Consider the following 24250-nt stretch of genomic DNA (forward strand, 5'->3'; position numbering starts at 1 on the left):
TATGCACATTGCTGACTCACAATAAAATTAATATTTTTTTCATTTGTATGAAAAATAATTAATAATGACTTTATTATTAAAGTTTATTGACTTTATTATTAAAGTTTTCTTGAATTTTAATAATGACTTTATAAATGAGAACATATATCATTTATCTTACCTCTGTAAACCCCAAAATATGGGAGTTCAAAAAGTATTTTTAAATATTTTATGATAGTAAAAGATGGTAAAATGGATAACTTTAAAATTAAGCAAGTAGTAGTAGTATCATTAAAAGGATTTTCAATATAAATTTTATGTTGATAAGTCACAGGTCAGACTCAGAAAATAAGAAATATAATATATAGGTTAATGTAACCTCTATTTTCACAAGGACTCTGATACTGATACCCAAACAGTATATCTTTTGAAAATTCACAAAATATAAAATATTAAGTTATGATAATAATGTACATCTCAAATAAATGTTGCCAAATGGTATCTATTCAATGTACTACTATTCTTCACAAAGGCATATCTGCTCAACAAAGTCTCTTTGAATTAGATTCCATTACTTCCCAGTGTAAATGTTACTTTGTGTGGAAGTAGAGGTTTTTGATGTCAAACATTGCCAAGTAGATTAAGGCTGTATGCAAGAAATCGAGAAAGCGTGTTTTGCCGACATAAAGATATGTGTATCTATGATCTATCAAAACATTTCTCAACATCATTTTCCTATATAAATTAATGATCTATTTGAAAAATATTTTTATGTATCGATTAAACAAGTTATGTCAGTCTTTCAAGTGAAAATTCTTCGGAGTTCAAAATACTCGGTTTGATATTAATACAATGAAGTGTTTAACAAAATTTCAATCTATTTTTTAACTAGTTTAATCCGTAAGCAATGTTTTGATTACTCAAAACTGATGAATGATCTTAACTTGCATTAAGATGACATTAAATCTACGTATTTTAAGATGTTCTTGGCTTAATGATATAAAGCAGTCACTTTTTTCGTACAATAAGCAAACCTTGGTTCCCTTTTGTTTCAAAGAAACCGGAAGCTATATTTAGGTATCGAAAATTGCATGAGCATGAAAATAAGATTGTATATTACTGTAAAAAAATTAATGATTGTAATTTTATACTGTTTCTTCTTGAAAATCAGCTACCAATATAGGAAAAAAATGTAAATATTTTATTATCCACTCCCTTCAAAAAAAATAAAATAAAAGAAAGAATAAGAAAGTAAAAAGTTCCATAGTACAGAACAAAATTCACCTAACCTCAGTCTAAATACAGAGGAGATGTTAAACTAACTAACTCAATTAACAATTTTAAGAGTCACTTGTGGTGAATGTCATTTTTATTTCCCTAGAAGCTGTCTACTTTGATTTATTATGTGAGGTACACACACCTTCTACCAAGCTGGTGTGTATACCAACTGATAAAGCCCCATCTGTTTCAGGTTTGTTGCCTAATATTCTTCATACGCTCATGTGGTTATGTTAAACCACCCTACTCATGGCTGATAGATTTGACTTAAGAGGCAGTTTCTCCACATTTCTCCTAATTTGGTGGGTTTCTTTTTACAGTTAATTTTAAAGGTTCTCTGACATCCTTTTCACGTATTTTAGTTTTGCTTGAACGAAATCTTAAAGAGCTGTAAAACCTGACATTTTGCTGCATGATAGTTTTTAAAAAGAGAAGCAAGCTATAGAGTAGTGTACCGTAACAAGTGAATATGAACAAGGAGAATTCTTAGTTGCACTTACACAGCAAATAAACAAGACAAACAAACACTCGTGGGACCAGACAACAGCATGGTGGTTATGAGAGGGACCTGGGGGGGAGGCAGTAAAGGGAACATGGGACCAGACAGCAGCATGGTGGTTGTGAGAGGGACCTGGGGGGGGAGGCAATAAAGGGTGCACGGGCTCAAATAGACGGTGGCAGAAGGAGAGTTGACCTTGGGTGGTAAGTGAACATGCAGGATGTAGATGATGCATTAGAGAACTGTACACTTGAACAAATAATTTTATTAACTTATATCACCCCAATAAATGTAATAAGAAAAATATATAAATAATAAAATGAATGCATTTGCCCAAATAGTCTTTGATGGATGCACAATGACCAATTTGTGTTTCTAATGTGGATTGCTGGAGTGAAGCAACACCCACAGGTCCATAACTAAATTAATATGCTGTGACATATTAATTTAGGCAGATTCACAGCGAACAATTTTTAGAGCCTTAAACTGTTGTGAAGAGTGAGAATAGAGTGCTGTGTTTTCTACCTAAAGACATTCCACACTACTACCACTAATTCTAAATTAACTCTGCCAAAGAAAATTGAAAAGTGGTCAAGGAAAACTGAAAAATCATGTATACATAAAATACGTATTTAGTCACAGTCACAGAACATTTCCAGATGTTCTAATAATAATTACTATTATCAACTTATGCTGGTGTTCTCAAGGATAAAATTATTTATCTAATAGTGTTGCTCTGCTAAACTATAGTAGGAGAATTTCACTCAAAAGAGAATTTTTATTATACGTTTATTTAAAGTTTTAATATTTTAATAAAACATTTCATCAAGAAAAATTCATGGATTCATAAAAGCAGATGCCATGGCAAAATACGTCATATTCCTTCAACAGAAAAATAATATATCCATTTAGAGATAGAATGAGAAACTTCGATACACATTATTCTTTTGTGAACATGTTTTATGAGCACTAGTTATTATTGCCTATGTGCTTATATCAAAATATTATAGTCTAATCTATTATATATATGTGAGAAATAGGTTATGCAATGTGAACATGAAATTAATATAAGAAATTGCTTAAGTTTTTAAGATGAGTTCTGCCCTTCTTATGATACATTGTATTTTAACTTAACTTTTGATTTTCTTCTTTATTTATCCTGCTATCCGAATTTGTTTTTACTATTGTTGACCCCGAGAATGAATGTACCTATTGGGTAGGGCCCCTTGTGGGTAGGTGGGCTCATATTTATAATCAGGGCCTACCAGCCCTTGCTAAACAGGAGCCTCTCATGCAAGCCATGCTTCAGGGAGAAGCCTGCACAGAACTGCCTGCCTGCACTGTTTCTGCCATCTGAGCCAGCCTTTTTATAAGGAGTTTCTGGAGCCCTATTTCAACCCAAAGAACTGAGACGTGCCCTGTCCAATTGCAGCTGTACCCTCATTAGCATCTTCAATGAACAGTCAGAGCCAGCTCCATTCTCTACAACCTGGGCAGTGCTTTTGGACCAATCAAATCATGGGAACTTGGAGTCCTCATCTGCATGAGAATGAACCAGCCAGGGACCAGGGGTAAGGACTTCTCTCTATGCAGCTGAGCTCCCCTCTGTCTCAGAGAGCATGGGTTCCCTTTCCACCACAATGTGTTTATGTGGCTAGTGCTAAAAGACAGGAGACATCTCCCGAGACCAGAGCACAGCGGAGCTGTCCTGTTTCAGGGGGTCAAAGTGGGGCAGGGTAGAGCTGCACTGTGTAGCCAGCAATGGGCCTCCCATGTGGACCGCCTTGTGCCCGAGGGCTGCTGTGTGCCTGTGTCTTCCCACAGCCTTGCTGTTTAACAACTGAGCTGTGACATTATGAAGCCTCTCCACAGCTGTGCTCTTCCACAGACATGCTATATGGCAACTGAGTTGTCTGCATGGGACAAAGTCCCCTCCTTCACCACACCCCAAGTGGGGGGTTCCTGCTGGAATTAAATTAAATCGATGCCAGCGACCATTGGTTGACACTACTAATCAGAGAGACAAATAATTTATGCAACCGTATCATTTACTTGTTTAGGGTAAAATAAGTTTGAATTACCATTTCCAGCAAAACCCCAAATCATATTTGACACAGGAAAGAAGTACCTGGAAATGTGCTGTCCCCTGGGGAGATTACTGAATCCTATCAAATGGAAGGCCCTGTGTTTTGCTGACCACTTTGATGAGTTAGCAGAAAGACCTCTAAAAGAAGGTGCGAGAGCTATTATTTTACTTTGCATAATAAAACGCAAGAGGCAGATATGCACTGTAGGGTGTTTCTAAATTACAGGTCATTAGAGCTCCATTGGTTTTGTCAGTAAAAAATGGTGTAGTATCAATCTATTTGGAGACTTTATTAAATCCTACAGCCTGGTGTCTAGTAATCACACTTGTATAAAACTTTTCATTTTTTAAGCTAATGAAATCTCCATATTTTGATTATAGCTTGTTCTTTAAATCCAACCTTGTTTTCTCATACAACAACAATATTACATAGCAAACTCAGGCTACTAATATGACTAAGTGATATTCTGTCAGGAGAGGCGCTGGCCTATTTGATTCATCCACTAGGGCTCTTTCCTTGTAAGGCTCAGAACCCCCTGCTAATACAGGACCCAGCAAGGAGGCAAATGGGATTCTTTCATTTAAGAAGTAACCAAGATAACAAATGGAACACAAACAATAAACGCACAGTACTTGGCTTCAAGCACTCAGTGACTTTCTGAGTATTTTATACTCAATGTTGGTTTGCACCAGTATGCTAAAGAAGTTTGAAAGTACTACTTAAAATAAAGGCACACCCAGTAACCACAATGAAAAAGAAGAGCATTATAAATCAACGACTGAAGGGTATGGTGTGTTTGCTTCTTTTTAGAAACAAGATGAAGAAAGTTACTACGTGTTTATGTGGAAGAAACTCTGCACCAGTATAAGAATGTTGGAAGGTTTACCAACAATGATTTGCCCGTGTATGTGCATACTCACTCACAAAAGTACCCATATACACTTGGTTTAATAAACTATTTATGAACCTTGTCTGTCTCAGATAGAGCAGACCCTAGGCTCTGGGGATGTAAGTGTCCCAAGAGATCGTAAGTCCTGACAATTGAGAGTTAGCTTTTATGTGCCTTGGAGAGAGGGAACAAAAGAGTAAAGAAACTTGGGAAAAGGAAGGTCGTAGTTTCAGAATTTATGTTTCAGATATTCATTATTTGGGAGAATATAGATAGAAAGAGCTCTGGCTCCTGGGATATTTGGAATCATTTTTATTGTTAGTTTATTTCTCTTTGTGGAAGGAATTAGCATATCAGTATGAATGTAAAAAAAATACTGAACTTCACTGAATTGTGATTTTTCTGAGATCTTTAAGAACCATTTTTGAAATCATATAATTGCTGCTTATTATCCTAAAGCTATGCTGTTTCTAAAAATGCATTTAATAATTGATATTTTCCATTTCTTCTGATGCGCAAGGGTTTCAGTGCAGCCAGACAACTTTAGTGCTGATACTGTATCTCCATAACCCTGGCCTGACCATGCATCAAGTCACAGTGTAGCGTTGTCTTGACATATGGCTAACCATATGTATAATTTTGCTTTAACAGATTTGATAAAATATGAGGGAGAATGATATACTTTACTCTCACTTTCACTTTAACAGAGTGTTTATTTTTCCCTTGGAGAAGCTTTAAGGACACATATATCAACCCAAAGCCTTCTTAATCATTTTCTTGCTATAATTTATAACAGAGAAGGAGCGCTATGGACTTCTCTCCCCACTGCCAGAATGGTGCCTGCTGCCAATTTCAGGTTGCTCCATCTCTTGCCGTGCAGCCATAGCCATTGGCTCTTGGGTCCTGACAGACCTGAAGTAAGACATGAACCCTTAGCTCCTCACTGTCACATTTGATTGCAAATACTGTCACATTCTAAAGCTGTCCTACTTCGGGCACACCGTGGGTTCTTTGGAAAAACAATAATGTGGGGAAAGGTAAAAGTCACTGGGAAAAGAGAAAGATTAAACAAGAGATGGATTGATTCTATAAAAGGAGCCAGCGGCTCAGGTCTGCAGGATCTGAGCAGGGGCCCGTGGAGGGCGGAACACTGTGAATATCACTCATTTGCCAGGGGTTGGAGCAGATTCAATGGCACATGACCCACGCTCTTACATTTGATGTTAGAGGGTCTAGGAGGGTGTCACCAGCACCCTCCTCCTTTTTACCTCATCCACATGGAAGAGTAACACAAAGGCCCACTTTCCACAGAATTCCTCAAGCAGTCAATCAGATATTCATTCAACCCTAACAGCAACTTGGGGTAGGTACGTGGTGGGGACAGGGTGGAATGTTACAAATAAATTTTTGAAGTGCTATTGGTATCTTTTTCTGCTAGTTTTGTTCAGCAAGTTAAATGCAGAGGAGGAAAAAAGTGTTGGAAGTGGCATTTCCAGGTTTTCATATAACTACCCGTTGATCTCAAGGTCTCCCTGTCACTGCGGTTGACAGGCACACTCTATTCATCTTATTGCTTATCATGTAATTATTGATTTAAATAAATACATGCACACCCTCTCCCAAGTGTGAACATAAATTTTAAGACACTGCATAATCAACCAATCAACCCATAAAGAAAAGTGAAGAAAAGTGACAATAATAACAATATAAATTTATTAACTGCTCTTTCTCTCAAGAAGTAGGAGCATTATGAAGGTAGATCTCTAGAGAAATACAAAGAAAGACTACAAAGAGGAGGAGCTTGAAATTCGAGGCATCAACCAAATGGTGGGGTTGGGGGCGACTTAAAGGGTAAGCAAGCCTTTCAAAGCATCTCAAATAACATCACCTAGGCTGCCATCTTCTCTTTCTACTTGTAGGACTAGTCCTGGAGTTCCCTGTAAAGCAGGAGTAATTCTCTTCTTGTATTTGCTACAAGTATCCTCTATAAAAATAGACGCCAGCCTGCTTGACGTGGATGGGATTAGATCTGTCTCTGTAGGCACTCTAACTCCGGAGAGGACAAGAGTCGGAGGAGGCAGGCTTTGCAGAGGTTTACAAAGGTCGGGCTATCAATAAATCTTGTTCATCAAGTGGCACGTGTTGTAATTTGTATCAGAAAAATGATTTTGTCGACAAAAATTGTAAACCATTTCTACACGTGGCCTTAAATAGCCCATATGTGAGCAGTGCCATAGGTGAAGACATCTTGCTGCTATCCTCTTCTCCACCTTAAAACTATTTTTTTTTTATTCATGAAAAGTCCAAAGCTCTAAAAAAAATTCTGCTAATTCTTGCATTATATAAGTTCTAGCTTATATTTTCAGGCCTTCTCGGAATCTTGCATTACTAGATGGATTAAATTTTCCATCTCTGTACCACATTGGTCCCATGTAGTTCTCACTTTGATCACCTACTAAACAAAAAGAAATCTTCTTTTGAGAATTACCAAAAACTTTTCAAGGGAGGTCCAGGGCGAACATTTCATCACTTGTTGTTTGGGTACCTGCCATCTCATTAGATTCTCTTATTTTCTCAGTTCTCCTCACCCCTATGATCTTTACACAGGTCTTTAAAAACATGATGAGATGATAAATTACTGCAAACCAGTTGTTTTGCATTTCCTGTACGCAAACGCGAGCAGCATCTGCCGAGAAAATTGTAATCTTTCCATGCACCACGACAGAAACTGACATTTTTTTCTCTTCAAAACGACACAAAAAATACACAATCAGTTATGCAAGTGTCCACCATTTTGAGTGCACTTGCTTTGAAATTTAACACAACCACTGTAACACAACAATTTTTCTCAAAAATGTATTTTTAGATTACTTTTTAGTTTCTGGCTAATTAAAAAAAGATAACAAACGTCACTAAATCCCTCACACATTAGCCGTACCATTAAAAAAAATTTAACTGTAGAACTATAATGTTATTCAAATATATCTATTTACATGTAATAATATAATAACCTAGTTCTTTGGATACAAATTATAAATAGAATAATAAAACATTTTGTTTTACATTTATAGAGTACTTTTAATTAAAACATAATGAATTACCACTTTAATTTTTATAACATTAAATAGACATAATTGGTCTTCTGAGAATTATACATGTATATTCATTTTATCAATTTCTTATATTATTATCTATTTGAATATTCTTTTATATAGAAAAAAATCCAAGTTGAAATTCTTCATATAAGAAATCTATATTTCTCATGTCATTGGAAACACACTTCTTTTCAGTGTATAATTTCTTTATCTTTAGAATTATGATTCAAGACTTATGAGTTACTTTCTAAAGTATAACATTTTTTAAAAAGTCTCTATTAACTGCAAGTCTGAAAAATAAATGTCTATTTAATAGACATTGTCAGTTAACTGAAATGTGCAATGAATTACTAATATAGAAAATACATCACTTTAAAATATTCAATGAAACTATTTCTGTGAAAATTAACAAAACATAATATATAAAATGTTTATTCTTAAAAACAAAAGTGGCGTAGAATTATAGAGTGATTTAAATCAGTATATTTTATTTATTTATTCATTTATTTTAAAGATTGTATTTATTTATCTTTAGAGGGGAAGGGAAGGAGAGAAGGAGAGAAATATCAATGTATGGTTGCCTCTCGTGAGTCCCCTGCCGGGAACTGGCCTGCAACCCAGGCATGTGCCCTGACTGGGAATCAAACCTCGATCCTCTGGTTCACAGGTCCCCGCTCAATCCACTGAGCTATACCAGCCAGGGCTAAATCAGTATATTTTAATAAGCATCAGAAAATCATTTCTGTTATCAACTAAATTTTCAGTAATTTAAATTTTCCCTAACTAATGGTGGCGGGGGGCTTGTTAACCAACTCACACACAGGTGTATTAAAAATACGTACTATAGAATTTTAACAATCTTTAAAAATAAAGCTAGGCAACAGGTGTTTATTCAGCCCCTTTCTGAAGCTCAGCAAGTAGCTGGGACTGGGGTGGGGTGGCAGGGAGGAGACAGGGGTATCCCAGAAACCTCTCTCATATGCCAGGAAGTTCAGATAATCAGGTTCACAGCTGGGGTTCACAGGCGCCTGCCTTCAAGAATGGCTGCCTGCTGCTCTGGAGTTTTTCTGCGTTATCTCCTGGACAAGCACTGATATTTAAGAAAGAGAAAGTCAGGGACACAGGTTTGGTCCAGTAACCAGAACTCTACAGTTTAAATACATTTTGATTTAGATGAAACAATAGTGTAGCCCAGGGGTATCTAGTTTATCTCCAGCCTAGGGCTCAGATAATCTTCTGATTTCTATAGAGAAGAAAGGTGTAAATAAAGGTGTAAATACCCAAATGGGATATTTTCACTAACAAGCTCTCACTCTATAGTATAAAATAAGAATAATTGCGTGTGGCCTAAACTGAGGGGCTAAGGACTGGGATGAATTCGGGTGGAGCAAAAAGAGTGGATGATACCGTAGGAGGGTGCAGCCAGGGACCCCCAAAAGAAGGATTTGTAATGGGGTCCAGAGCTCAGGGTNGTAACCAGAACTCTACAGTTTAAATACATTTTGATTTAGATGAAACAATAGTGTAGCCCAGGGGTATCTAGTTTATCTCCAGCCTAGGGCTCAGATAATCTTCTGATTTCTATAGAGAAGAAAGGTGTAAATAAAGGTGTAAATACCCAAATGGGGTATTTTCACTAACAAGCTCTCACTCTATAGTATAAAATAAGAATAACTGCGTGTGGCCTAAACTGAGGGGCTAAGGACTGGGATGAATTCAGGTGGAGCAAAAAGAGTGGATGATACCGTAGGAGGGTGCAGCCAGGGGCCCCCAAAAGAAGGATTTGTAATGGGGTCCAGAGCTCAGGGTGTTCAGGAAATATTAAAAATATGAGATGTCCTCACCCCACAAGTCTGAACCAGGGGGATGGGATACATGGAGCAGGGCCATTGAGTTGTTTTGCATAGCAACAGTTTCACAGACAACCTCTAGAATGGTCATTTAACATATCTATGACCTTTAACTGGTTTCATAGATAAATTAAATAGCTGCGGCCATGCTTTGAGCCAGGGAAAAGGGAGTGACTTCCACTCAAGATGTAACTGGGAGGCAACCCCTCAGCCCCTCGTAGAGTGCCTGCGTGAGAGCTTGGAGATAATTGGCTCCACGCCGTGGGGCCACGCCTGCCCAGACTCACTGTGGCAGCCCAGTAATGCTGGGAGGATATGGGAGTCCTGGCGGGTGTAGCCAATTGTAGGAGGAGTCGGAAATGGGACTGCAGAGAAGATTGGCAGGGGATTTAAATGCAGATGCAGCAGCCATTGAGAAGAGAACCACGTGCTTTTGGCCTCAATGGGCACTCTTGCAGCCATGTGAAAGAGAATCACCATTTAGCTTTAGCAGAGAGAACCCCGTGCTTTTTCCCAGAGTTGGGGGACCACCTCCCCACCCCCTCCCCCCGCAGCCATGGGAAGAATCATCACGCAGCTTTGGCAGAGAACTGCCACGTGGCTTTCTATTTCTTTTCCTGAGATTCGGTACCTCGGACTGGGCAAAAGGGGAAAGAAGGACTGTGCGTGTTTGTGGGTGTTTTAAGGGACTTTGGGATTTTGATGAAGACATTAAGTCATTACTCTTACGTCTGAATAACTTGAATAAATATTCCTTTCCTTTTCACCAATCTCTAACATGGAGAGCTATAATTCTCTGGCGAAGGGAAAGGTGAACCTAGTACAGGGGGACCCCAGGAGAAGGGGGGGTCAACTAGGTAACCTTGTGGGGCTCCCTTCCCTGGTGGCCAATCTGGGAAAACCATGGGAGTTCACATGTGTGGTAGCTTTACAGTAATATAAGTACTTGTACACGCACAGTAAAAGCCTGCCAAAACTAGCCAGGAAGGATCCGCCCTTTAAGAACAGAGTCCTTCCAGCCCATGAGGTCAATCTCTGCTTGGAGTTGGCCTGCTCCCATGTTCTCTTCTATAAACTGGGTGTTCGGTTCAGTTCTTTGTCCCGATCACCAAGAACCTGGTTACCTGTGACAATACCAGGCCTTTATTTTGAAATATTTTTTAAATGGTAAAGTTAGTCTCAGGAAATTCAAATTCCTCAGACCATTCAAAAGGAACCAAGCTTAGGTTTTTAAGGATTTTTAAAGTGCTGAAAATTTCAAACTGTTTTATGAAGATTGATCAGTTTTTTTAAACTACCAGTTTATATTTTAATATAAATTTATAAAAAAATTTTTGTTCTCTTAAATTAGTAAAGTCTTTATGTATTTTACAGACTGAATTAAGCAAGGTCGAGAATTCTTGACATAGATGTACCCCCCCAAAAAAAAGAAGAAGAAGAAAACAGAAAAAAACAGGGAAAAATAAAGACTTTCAGCAAAATTATAACTAATCTCAGCTGACCCCCTGCACCAGTGTAGATTATGAGTAGTCTGAGCAACTATTAGGGGCAACACTCGCACGTTATTGTATTCCAATCCTTAGGGAAAAAATGAAGTAGGCTGGTAAATTGCACAAGAGCCAGTGACAAATGGTGTTGGTGGAACATTGGGGCTTAGATCTGTCTGACAGCAGATGTGAGTTCTTGTCACTGCTATTCACTGCTTCCACCCAATTCACGGGCTCCTGATGCAGCCTGCTGCACGTGTGATGCTACGTTACACTCTGAGAAATCCAGTCAGGTATACAAGACATATAGTTCTTCCCTCAGTACTATATATTCTGGTTTAGGAAACAGTATAGCACTTTCTTCCCTCTTTATCTCCATTCCATTGAGAAGCACGAATTAAGTGCCCAGAGGTTTTTAAGCACTAAGGATATCAAAACCTGACACTCATCCGGGAGTTTTTCAGACATAGGTGATACATATATTATTTGAAATGAGGGTGTAGCCATCTTAGAGAACAGCAGATTAATGTGAAGAGGAGTCAAAAGTAGTATTAATTAAAAACACATTTTTTTGGTCAGACCTTCTGATTGATCTAGAAATATATACCAAGCCCAACAGGGAGAAAATAGACTCAAATTCTGAAAAACACAATTCACAAAAAGATCATTCTCAAGAGCACATATTCAAACACATGTGGAATTTGGCTAGAAAAATATGGTACATGAAATTGGTGGGAAAAAAGACCATATCTACCCCTCAGGTTTTCCAGATGGGGAACAAATCCTCACTGTGTCAAAAATACTTTACATATATAACAGTTTATTTTTGGAAATGCATGCTAATGTTTACATGTACTCTTCACTGTAATAATAGTAGTAGTCACTTTGAAATGCAATAGGAAATTTGAGGATCATTCACATTCATTAAAATGGGATCTACATGAAGATAGGATTGCTATAATTTAATTTAGCATTCTTATAAGATTTGGCAAAACGTTCACACATTTCACTATATAATTCCTAAAAGAAATAAATGTATTTAAAGATAACCTAGGGCATACTTTTCAGTGGTTTTCAAAATACATAGAAATAACTGAAATAAAATTCTGCCTTATATGGGTTTATATTATATAGATGTTTTTCTAATTGTTATTAGGTTCAACTCCAGCTAGGTAGTTATCATTTCGACCCTAAACAGGCATTGTCTGCTGAACGTATATCAGTTATATATACAAACACAGATGTGCACACAGTACTCACTCACGCAGACAAACTCAAACTCCTGCCTCTTGAAGCTATTTTAGCATAATGATACAATCTATTCCTTGTAAGGTAGAAGAAATACTTAAAATTATACACTGTTAACCCTACTGGTTTCATAACCACAGGAATGTTGGCTTAAATAATTGTATTAATAGTGCATTTAAAAAATAATTAAAGCTGATAATAGTATTAAATAAAGTAATCAGGAATAGGAGAATGGGATAAATAAAAGCAGTTACATATTAAGCTATTGATTAGTACAATAATTTATAAACATCAAAATAGAAATGGGATATGTATTAATCATAACAAGCCAATGTCAAATAAAATTTTATTTGTATCAAGTAGATATAAAAACATTTTTTCAGTAACATTTCAGGTGGTACCATTTTCAGTCCATATGCTGATTTCTTTAGTCTCTAAATTAGTATAATGTTTGCAGTCAAACCTTAAAAATTTTTACTTTGAAGCAAACAATATATATTTTCATTCTATTTATTTTCTATATAAACATATAATAGTTGTGATAAGAGTTTTATAGTTTTAATCATTTTATTACTTGAGTACATAATAGGCATTCTGAGAATAATGGTCAACTGCTTGAGAAATAAATTAAACTCTTTGAAAACACATACTTGGCTGCAGAATAAAACAGTTTATAGATAATATCCTGATTGTGAGCCATACTTCTGATTTCTTAATCCTCCTTTTCATTTTTGCAAGTTGAATTTTGCACTCTTTTGAAATTCTTACAACTCCAACTTTTAGACAAAAAAATTTTCAGTTTAATACAAGGGAAATGAGTATACACAAGAATCAAATCATGGCTCCCATAATAAATCTGGAGCAGCCCCCCGCCCCCCGCCACCATGAGAATTCACTTGAGAAACACAAAGAAGTATAAGTTTGGTGCAGATTCACTAACATTGTTATGCAATACTTTATATTTTTCCAATGAGTTGTTGAAATTCTATTCTATTACAATACACAATACTAGAAATGTGATATCTCCAAAGTCTCCCCTTGTAAGTATTTAAATGACTTCTACGAAACTTTGGAGTGATGTTGCTAGAAATTACTACCTTTCCGCCTGTTGTAAATACAGAGATAGAACATGCCAACAACATTTTTCTCGAAATACAGACCTTGAACGTTTCATTTCAACTGAACTACACTTCCTAATGCCAATTCATATTAAATTCTAAATGAAAAAAATGATGCAAGAATGTTATTACAACATATTGAATGGACTTCTGTGAGTGTGGCTCTTTTGTTACGTTAGGTTCAAATGTCAGTGTTTTGCAAAAGTGTAATAAAGAGGCCCCAGTGAGTGTGGGTAAAAATATTAATCTGTAAAATTGATTTTAAAATGCAACCCTATCATTATGAATTCACTTCTCTATTAGGCTTACAAAGAAATATATGGCAGGAAATTTATCACTAATGTTCATAAATGCAAGTTTATTAAGCACATTTTACGTGTCTTTGTTTTGCAATTGATATGTTCGTTATGGTTTCTCATGGCTTTCTGTCAAGGTGAGAGAGAAATCTGAGGCCAATTGCTCATTTTAGCACTTACCTCATGTGGGTGATGAGGAGTGTTGTGGTGGGAATAAAAAAGTCCTCCACTCGGTCAAACTGCTTTCCCACTGGCTGCGTGTGGATCGTGTGGTGTGGCACATTCCCACTGGCAAGGGTTATCACCTGCACAGAACACACCCTGCTTAGATCTTGGTGATGAACTCCCTTAACAGTATCAGCTTTCTGTTTATTTGGAGGAGGAAAGAATCTCTGGCATGGGCTCTCTATCACCATCCTCAAAATTAGTATATTATTAAGCAAATTGAAATTTTGTAATTGCTTATCTTCAATATAGAACTGTATCTTTCTGTAAAGAAATAAAAGAATAGAATAAATAGAAATTCCTTTGGAGAAGTACAGTGATAACCATGGACATACAGAAGGCCCAGAGGCATATGAAAGGATGCTCGGCTTGCCTACCTATCAGAGAGATTAAAACCACAATGAGATACCACTTCCCACCAGTCAGAATGGCCATTGAAACCAAATCAACAAACAATGAGTGCTGGGAAGGTTGTGGAGAAAAGGGAACCCTAGTGCACTATTGGTGGGAATGCAGATTGGTGCAGCCACTGTGGAAAACACTACAGAATCTCTTCAAAAGACTAAAAATGGAACTGCCTTTTGACCCAGCAATTCCACTCCAGGGACTATACCCTAATAATCCTGAAACACAAATTCAAAACAACCTATGCACCTTAATGTTCAGAGTATCATTATTTACAATAGCCAAGTGCTGGAAGCAACTTAAGTGCCCATCAATAAATAAGTGGATAAAAACTATGGCACATTTACACAATGGAATACTACTCAGCAGAAATAAAGAGCTCCTACCCTTCATGATAGCATGGATAGAACTAGAGGGCATTATGCTAAGTGAAATAAGTCAGATGGTGCAAGACAAATACCATATGATCTCATCTATAAGTGGAATCTAATCAACAAAACAAACAAGCAAGCAAAATATAAGCATAGACATTGACATAAACAACAAACTGACAGTAATCAGAGGGGAGGTAGGAGGGGTTAATGGGGAGAAAGAAGAGGAAGGATTGTCAACAAACATGTAGAAAGGACCCATGGACAAAGCCAAAAGGGGTAGGATTGAGGGTGGGAGGTGGGGGTGAGTGGGGTGGGGGGTGTGGCTGGGGGAAAATGGAGACAACTGTACTTGAACAATAACAAAAAATTAAAAATAAAAAGTAGAAAATGGTTTGTCTTAAATAATTCCTGCTTAAAATATAAAATAAATATACATATAAACAGGGACTGTATTATAAAAATTTTAACTTTGCTACAATGAGAAAAATAAAAGCAAGTGTACATAGGTAAATAAGATGTTAGCTTTCTTTTTTAAACCATTTTGTTGAGGTGTAGTTGATGCACAAACAGTTGCCCCCTATGGAGCAGAGTGGGAAGCAGAGCACTGAAAACTCCAAAATACATCATATGAAATGTTTTAAATCTTAGAAATTCTAGAATGGATAAAGTCTTATTTTAAAACTTTCTTCTCATAAATTAAAAGAAAATAAAAGATTGAGTATATTTTAATCAGAAGTTTCTTCTTTCCAACTATGCATCAGTAACTGTTTTCTAAAAAACTTTTATTGTCTGTTAAAGAAACAATAGCTGCATTTGAACTTCTATTCCTCACATCTCATTATGCATCACATTTTATCAGTTCTTTCTCCAGTTTCTCCTACCTCCACAATTTTTTATTGTCTCTGTGGTACAACAGTTGTTCTGTTAGCTTTTTAAAGCACTCCCCTGCCTCTTTCCCCTCTTCTAGGTTTTTTGTATACACATACACGGTCTAAAAATTAAAGTACTTCCTAAAGTACTGACTAAATCTCTGAGTCAAACAGACTTCCCTCCTTGCAGATTGAGTCTCTTCCTTTCATTTTGATGACAGAACTAAACAGCACTTTTATTTTTAGGGATCTTGTTGTTTTCTGAAAGGTTAACTTTGTTACCGGTGAGCATATTTTCAATGAGTTCTACTGAAAATTGTCATATTCAGTAAAAATAGACTAATTAGTATAAGTCAGGGTAGGGTCAGTTAAGTTACAGTAAAAAAAAACAAAAACAAGACAGGAAACATACCTTTAAGTCTTAGTGGCTTAGAAAATAAAGGTTTGTTTCACTCGTTACTTTCCCTGGGGGATTTGTCAGGGCTGTTTTCACGCAGCGTTCCACACTGAAAGAGCAGCCAGCCACCTTGAATGTTTTCGTCCACAGCAAACCTCCTTTGCCAGAGTGACCTGGTTCCACTTAAGCCCAAAGGAGCTCAGCATGTACCCCGAGGAAGAGACCACCAAAGTATCTCCTAACAGCCCTAAAGACACTAACCCAATTTTATTAATGAACATCAGTGAGAAAGTCGGCACCAGATTGTAGCCATTGATAATAATGTCTATGAGACTTGAATAAAGAGCAACAGAATGATAGAGGAGGAACTCTCCACATTTCCTTCGCTTTGGATTGTACAGAAGTGTGTGTAACTCTCCAAATGCATACACTTGCATTTGAAATGAATACTGAGACTAACCATAGCAATCATATTTACTGAGAGCTTGCTATGTGTCAATATGTGTTCTAGGGGGTTTACAGGAATCACAGAGTTTATATCTAAAGCACACTATAACGTCTGTATCGCATCCCAACCTTCCCAAACTCACTGATGCAAAAATAGTCAATGCTAGTGAAGGTATACTAACTGAGCATCATTTGTGTGCTTGGCATAGGCCTAGGTCGTAAAAGACACAATGCCACTTCCCTAGTTCCTCTTTATCTGGGCTTTGTTTCCTGTTGGTTCAGGGTCTTTCTCACTGCGGGAATTGAGCAGGAAGTGATGGATGGCCAAGTTCAGAACTTAGCCCACTAAATGCAAGGACGCACAGATTGATCTGATGAGCCGTAATCAATAGGCTCCATCTTTCAACAAACCCTGGCTCGTTCCTAGTGGCATCCTGCCATTGCTCTCTACGTGTAATGCCTTCCACAGACCCAAAGCCACCACCTTCCAATGCCACTCTATCTGGCTGTGGCCTATTCCCTGGTCAACAGCAAAAGATAAGGACTTTATTCCAAGTTGTTTCCTGGGGATATTTTCATCTCTAATTGGTATGCAATTGAAAAGATATTCCATAGAAATTGTAAAACTGTACAGATGAGAGATTCAATTTTTAGAGCAGTGTTTCTTAAATTATTATCAAGCATGATGTCTTTTAAAAAGAAATACCGTAAATAACCATGATAAATCTTTGGGAATTTATTTGAGAATACTAACTGGAAAAATTTCTATCTTATATACCTAAAATGATAGTTCATGGGTTTTTATTAATTAACTACAAACATAAAAATAATATATTTTGCTTTCATAATTGGCAAAGATTTATAGATTTACCTATAATTGAAAGGAAAACACAAAGAAGGAATATAAATAGAGCTTGCTAATCCTTGATAAAATGCTTTTGCTCCTCTGAGTGTCAGTGGGTAGCATTAGAAGATTTACTGCATTAGGACAAAAAAATTACTCCCTAGACTTTACAACCTGGCACCCATCTCTTTCCAGTCTAACCTTTCAACACTGTGGCACAGAGACACTTTAGCAAAAGTGAGACCTTGCCCATATTTTTGGTTTGGTGAATTCAATTTCTTCAAAGGAAAAGTATTTCCACTTTCACAAAAACCTTTAATCCCATTTTCTTTGGGGATGTTTCCTGGTAAACCTGTTGGGAGACAATAACCCATGAATGTTTTTGAAGAGTCAGGTCTTTCTGAGCAAAGGACACTGGCAAACTTGGTTAAAGGATGAGGACCTCGCAAAAATGCCTTGGAAGCCAGAGATGCTGTTTGGTTCCTGACAGATTTAGAAACTTAAAGCCTTTGAGACAATTACTGGTATTCCAGAGCTCTAACCTGTCCCTCCTCTCCCAGGACAAGATTTGTATATATATTCCAGAGTAGTAATCTCTCTCCATTACAGGAGAGGATGGGCTGATGGGCCAGCGGCCTAATACAATTTAGGGACACATATTTTCAGGGTCCTTTTCCTATAGTACAATTGGGTCACACATGCAGGGTGACAATGGTCTTCACTGTACCACCCTGTGGAGATTGGGGCTGGAGACCAGACATGAACATGCTCCACGGGTACAGAATGGTCTGTTTTCTGACCCAGAGACTCTGTTTTGTGTCTGTCTATCCAGCTATCACCTATCATATACATACACACAAACACGCACACTTTGTGTAAATATTTTAAGAACACTTTTCAATGCCTCAATTTTATTTTATATTTTCAGGTGTGACACTTACCTTTCACTCCCACCCAGAAAATATTTTTTAAATTCAGTAAATCTTATTAGCATTTGTTTTGTTCTGAGAAAAAGAATGCATGTTTAGATGGCCAGAGAGAGTGTAGAGAGAACCTCTACAAAGCTTCTCCTCTCTTCCTGAGTACTATCAAAGATGTTTGCCCAAAGTTGTTTTTTAATTCCTATGTATTTTATTTATCTTGTCAAGATTATATTTAAATTCAAAATATCAAATAACTAGAGCTTATGACCATAGGTAGGTCATCCTAACAGCGATCCACAATGAAGACTGTGCTCTTTCCACTAAGAGATTGGCTCTGTTCCTCCATCCCCTTCAGTCTGGGCGAGCAGCGAAACCTGCTTTCACCACTAAGGTGTGGTGGAAGTTACTTATGTAAATCCTTGTGCCCAGATTTTAATTGGCCTTGAGACCTCCACTGTCTTGTAGTCTGGTATCATCAAACTGTGAAGATGGCAGTCTAAAGGCTGGGGGGGGGCACCCAGCTAAGCACCACTGCCACATGACAGACGGGACCGAGGCCATTTTGGACCTCCCGGCTCTTGCTATCAAATGGCTATAGCCCCGTGGGTGCCCCAGATCCTGCCCACAGAAATGCCCAGATTGCCAAGTCACAGAGTTTGTGAGTGGTGAGTCATCCTTTAATTCTTTTAAAACCTACAATTTTGAAGTGACTTGACTTGCAACAATAGATAATTGAAATACTATATTATATTGCACATGTATCAAAGGACAAATGTTTCTAGTGAAATATAAAATAAACCATTAATTGTAATCGTTACTTTAAAACATTTCATTTCAATAGACCTGTTCTTTGTAAGTTAAATAGTGTGATACTGAAAACACTTCGAGATCATGAAAAGAAAGCATTAGAGTGATAATTGATTAAAAATAACATTACCTTCAACAGACTTACCTGAAAGTGTCCAGTGGTTTATGATTTAAGATTTTGTAAAAAGAGGCACATGCAAGGCAGTCTTATAATCACAAAGTGGTTTGAGAAATAGATAAAACATTTTTCAGGGCCAAACATTCCTTTCCATTCTCTCTCTGTTCCTTCTTAAACTTGTAACTATAAAAATCTTAAGACTGTGCCAAAGAGTCATTGTAAAAATGTATACTGTATATTTTTATGTATTTGTCAAATTCTCGTATCAATGACTTCAAGACTGGAGCAAGTTCCACACTGGTCACACCACATGTTTACCAATTAGAAATGAGCCTGTTCTCAAATAACAAAATACTATCTGTTTGCAGAAAAATGGAGATCTGCTTGGAGAACTCTGTTTACCTCTCCTGGTCTCTGTTTCATGTGTCCCACCCTCCAGGTCTCATTTTGAAAAGAGAAATGGAAATTTAAAAAAAATTTTGATGTTCCTGCCAAGGGAAATAAAAAAAAGAATAAACAAACGAAATCTCACCAAATTAAAAACTTCTGCACGGCTAAAAAATAAACAGCATTACAATGAAAAGAGAACCAACTGTTGGGAAAACATATTTGCCAATGACACCTCAGACAAGGACTTAATCTCCAAAATATATAAAGAACTCACACGACTCCACTCCAGGAAGACAAAAAACCCAATTACAAAATGGGCAAAGGACCTAAACAGACACTTCTCCAAGGAGGGCATATAGAGGGCCCAGAGACACATGAAAAGATGCTCAGCATCACTAACCATCAGAGAAATGCAAATTTAAAACCACAATGAGATACCACCTCACACCAGTCAGAATGGCCATCATAAACAAAGCAACAAACGACAAATGTTGGAGAGGGTGTGGGGAAAAGGGGACCCTAGTTCACTGTTGGTGGGATTGCAGACTGGTACAGCCACTGTGGAAAACAGTATGGAATTTTCTCAGGAAACTAAAAATGGAACTGCCTTTTGACCCAGCAATTCCACTGCTGGGATTATACTCTAAGAATCCTGAAACACCAATCCAAAAACCTATGCACCCCAATGTTCACAGCAGCACAATCTACAATAGCCAAGTGCTGGAAGCAACCTAAGTGCCCATCAGCAAATGAGTGGATCAAAAAGCTGTAGTACATTTACACAATGAAATTCTACACAGCTGAGAGAAAGAAGGAGCTTATAGCCTTTGGGACAGCATGAATAGAACTAGAGAACATTATGCTAAGTAAAATAAACCAGGTGGTGAGGGACAAATACCATATGATCTCACCCTTAACTGGAACATAATCAACAAAAGAAAAAAAACAAACAAAATATGACCAGAGTCATTGAAATTAAGAACAATCTAACAGTAACCAGAGGAAGGGGGAGGGGGCTGTGGGAAGAACGATTTTCAGAAACTACTATAAAGGACACAGGGACAAAACCTAGGGGGAGGTTGGGAGCAAGGGGAGGAGGTGGGTTTGGAGGGGGTGGGGAGAAAATATGGACAACTGTAATTAAACGACAATAAAATAATTTAAATGAAAAATCAATCAATCAATCATTTAATAAACAAACTTCTTATGAAAATTGCCAGGAGGCAGAAAACTTTTGAAAGGTAATTTTTTTCCTTAACAGCATTTGCTTTGTCATCATATGTTACTCTTCTGGCGTATGAATCCAAACTTTGATAAATGTGACCTACAATATTTTCCAATCCAAAAGAAGTCCTGGGGATCGACTTTCTTTTACCATTTTTTTCTGTGCAGATCTAGTTGTGACTGGAGTTCTCAGAATGAAGAATATCATTCTTAAATGGTTATAAATATCCAGTTACATAGCTACAGGGTTAAAGATCCTTCTTGGCTCAAATATTCTGAAATGGACTCACCTGTAAGGTTGGAGAAGTCTTTTCCATGGAACCCCAGCTTAGCACCCAGACCTGATCGTGTGACTTGTCATAGTGTAATTTAACTGGGACAGGGTCTGTGCTTACTGCCTGTAAGAGATAGGAGTTGAAAAAAAATAATGTTTTCAGGCTGAAATTTTAGTTTAAAACTAGGCCAGAAATTATGGAAGAATCAAGAGTTTAGATGTCAGATTAAAAATATATGTTGTCAAATATCTAATTTTCTAAACTTTTACTACATTAATTTGCAAGTGAGATACTTGACTCAAACACATTTATGTGTCATTTTATAAAGTCTTATGTTCATTTGTAAATTGTGTGCATGGAGAAGGTATTTAAAAACTCAAGATAGAAGTGATTAATATGTGCATTTTAATGAATCATTTAATACCAGTGAGAACCAAGGTTATACCATTAGGTTTTTCCAACCCAGTGCTGGTTTGGGATTTGACCACCTGTAATGCCAAGATGCCAAAGACATGAAACATGGGTGTAACTCTCAAAACAGATTGCCTAATTTAGTTTCCTTAATGAGAAATTCAAAGCCACAGAAAACAGAAGAAGCAATTTTTTGGTACCATACATGATATAGTAAATGTGTTTTTCTGCTAATATTTAGCATTTGCTTAAAATAAAACTTCCAAAAAAACAAATTACTTCCAGGCAGTTATTTCACTCACTTTAATTTCAAGCTATTTATATTACCAGCTAACTCCCCTTTAAAATAACATCCTATAGTAGTTGCATATATAAATTTTGTAGCATAAAACAAATTGTGTTCAATACAACAGCTTTTGTTTAATGTTGAAAGCATTTCTTTCCAAAGCTCTGTTGAACATCCTTAGACAATTTCCCAAGTCCCAGCTCATAACTTTTCACAGTGGGTGTAAAGGTGAACTACAGATATGGTTGAACATATGGAGATTCATATTTTAACTCACATGTTGGCAATTTAGTCTTACTAAAGTATTTCTTTCCTCAGAACTTCCCTTCATTGTATCTTTGTTTTTGGATCACCGAAGTAGTTCAGAGATTTCTGAAAAGACCCATTTAAGCACTTCTCTATGAGAACCCTCATCCCTTCTTGCTGGCTAGCTGAGTCATGGTCTTGTTTTGGTATTAGATAGGTGGCAATGTTCTGAAGGAAGGTGGATATCAGAGGTTTAAACCAGTAACCAATTCCACTGCTCTTTGACAAATACAAAGATTCCCAGCCTCTGCAGAGACCGGGGTGGTCACACGGCATATTCTCGTTTATATATTATAAAGATGACGGTGATACGTGATTTCGGAGGATGATATTGCATTTTTACCTACAAGAAACAGTGACAAGAACGGGAAGAGCCCTCTTCCCCGACCACGCTTTCTCTTTCTTCCTGTTTTGAATGATGTCATAGGAGACTACTAAGCCTCAATTTCCAAAGCCACTTTGAGGCTATAAAACAACAAACTTAAGAAGGAAAATCCAACACTTTGAGGATTCAGCCAGAGAAAAATAAAAGGAGAGAGAATTCTTGATTATAATGAATTACTGCACAAACCTAGAAAAACTATCCTTACATTTAATGTTATTTGAAATACTTCAATGGCTTTAATGCTTAAAGAATAGTTAGTCTTATAGTTTGTTCATTGTACTCACGTGTATGCTGGATGTCACATGTGCTGCACGATAAATTCAATACACACATAGCAAAACAAGCCATCATTCATCAATAATAAAGTAATAAGATTCCCTTTGATTTTTTCATAGCTTCCCCTTACCATGCTAAATTTGATCTACATATGATTATAATGTCAGCCTATTTTGCATGCAGCTTAAAATGGGATAATCTTTTTAAAATGTGAAAGATCAAACAGCTCAATGCAAAAACAAAAGTAACAATAGCAGCTCCTAGTTGTTATTTAATTGTTCAGACACAGTTAGGAAAAGTGCAAAGGTCTTTAAATACCTTTACATATTAGGGAACACTTTGAGTAAAAATGTCCAGCTCCCGTACGGTTCTTTTCTTTTAACCAGGCCCTTTTGTAAGCACTGCCTTTCATGGGCATACCACCATCCACAAGTTATGTTAGTGTCCACATAACAGAGGGTATGGGAGTTGAGCCTCTGTCTCACCACCAATCATCTAGCCAGTGATCAGCAGGGCTGGGGTTTGATAGTCTGTCTTCCTTCCCAATGTGGGAACCTCTCTACACATGAACGATCATCCCTCCAAGTGGACAGTTAAATCCCCGACAATGTGCGGATAAGTCGAGTTCCTATTTATGTCTCATGTATAAGACATATTCTTTTAGCTTTTCTCTTTTGGAAGATGGAAAGAATCTTAAGTCCCATGGGCTCAAATGCAGGCAGCATCCCCTGCACAAGCAGCACAACCCTGGTGAGGTCTGAACGAGAGACTGTATACACCAAGTTCATGAGTGTGTACTCCCAAGCAGTCTTCAAATCTTAGCATCGTCACTTAAATTTGAATAATAGTAATAATGATAGTATCATAGAAAGTTACTACATTTTTCTGTGGTTCAGTTTCTTCTATAACGCAATGAAGAGAGTAATAACAGCAACTTCGAAGGTTGTTGTCAATAATAGATGAGGTAGTAAATACAAAATGCTGAGGATGTGCTTGGTAAATAATAAGCACTATGGAAACACTATTACTACAATTAGAAAAACTACTTGAACTAAAGGTATTTTTATAACAGCATCATATTGTTTCAAAGTTAGAGATGTAATACCCTTCCTTAGCAAATGATAAAACTAAGGCCTAGAAGAGAAAGCAAATAAAGGTAGTCTTTGTCCTTGATAAATTGACAGGCTAGAGGGTGAAAGAACAAATTAAAATAACTTGATGCATGTCACGAAGTGAAAATAAGGACCAAATGCCATGAAATGTCAGAGGAGCAAGTAAAATACAGAATGAGGGATAAGGAGACGAGGTGATGCTATTTAATTGAGCCTTAAAATATAAATATTTTTATAAATGGAGAGACATACTATTTTTTATGAGAAAGTGTTCCAGGAGACTTGGAAGCAGTTCACGACTAATTGCTCTCAAATAAAGTTAAGATATATGTATTTGAAAGAGAAAAATA

The 24250-nt window shown here is 37.0% G+C and overlaps 1 protein-coding gene across 4 annotated transcripts in view; it reads right to left on the reverse strand.

Annotated features, from left to right (window-relative positions):
• Positions 1-24250, reverse strand: part of FSTL5 (follistatin like 5) — a 558399-nt gene that overhangs the window by 24289 nt on the left and 509860 nt on the right. For all 4 annotated transcript variants that reach the window (XM_037058318.1, XM_037058317.1, XM_037058316.1 and 1 more), the window contains 2 exons: positions 21140-21247; positions 14007-14131 (listed from right to left, as the gene is read on the reverse strand). In XM_037058318.1, coding sequence (XP_036914213.1) covers positions 14007-14131; positions 21140-21247 — 233 coding nt within the window. The remainder of the gene's footprint in view (positions 1-14006; positions 14132-21139; positions 21248-24250) is intronic.

The sequence above is a fragment of the Sturnira hondurensis genome, unplaced genomic scaffold (assembly GCF_014824575.4).
Source record: "Sturnira hondurensis isolate 20B ecotype Veracruz unplaced genomic scaffold, ASM1482457v3 Scaffold0010128, whole genome shotgun sequence".
NCBI classification, from domain to species: Eukaryota; Metazoa; Chordata; class Mammalia; order Chiroptera; family Phyllostomidae; genus Sturnira; species Sturnira hondurensis.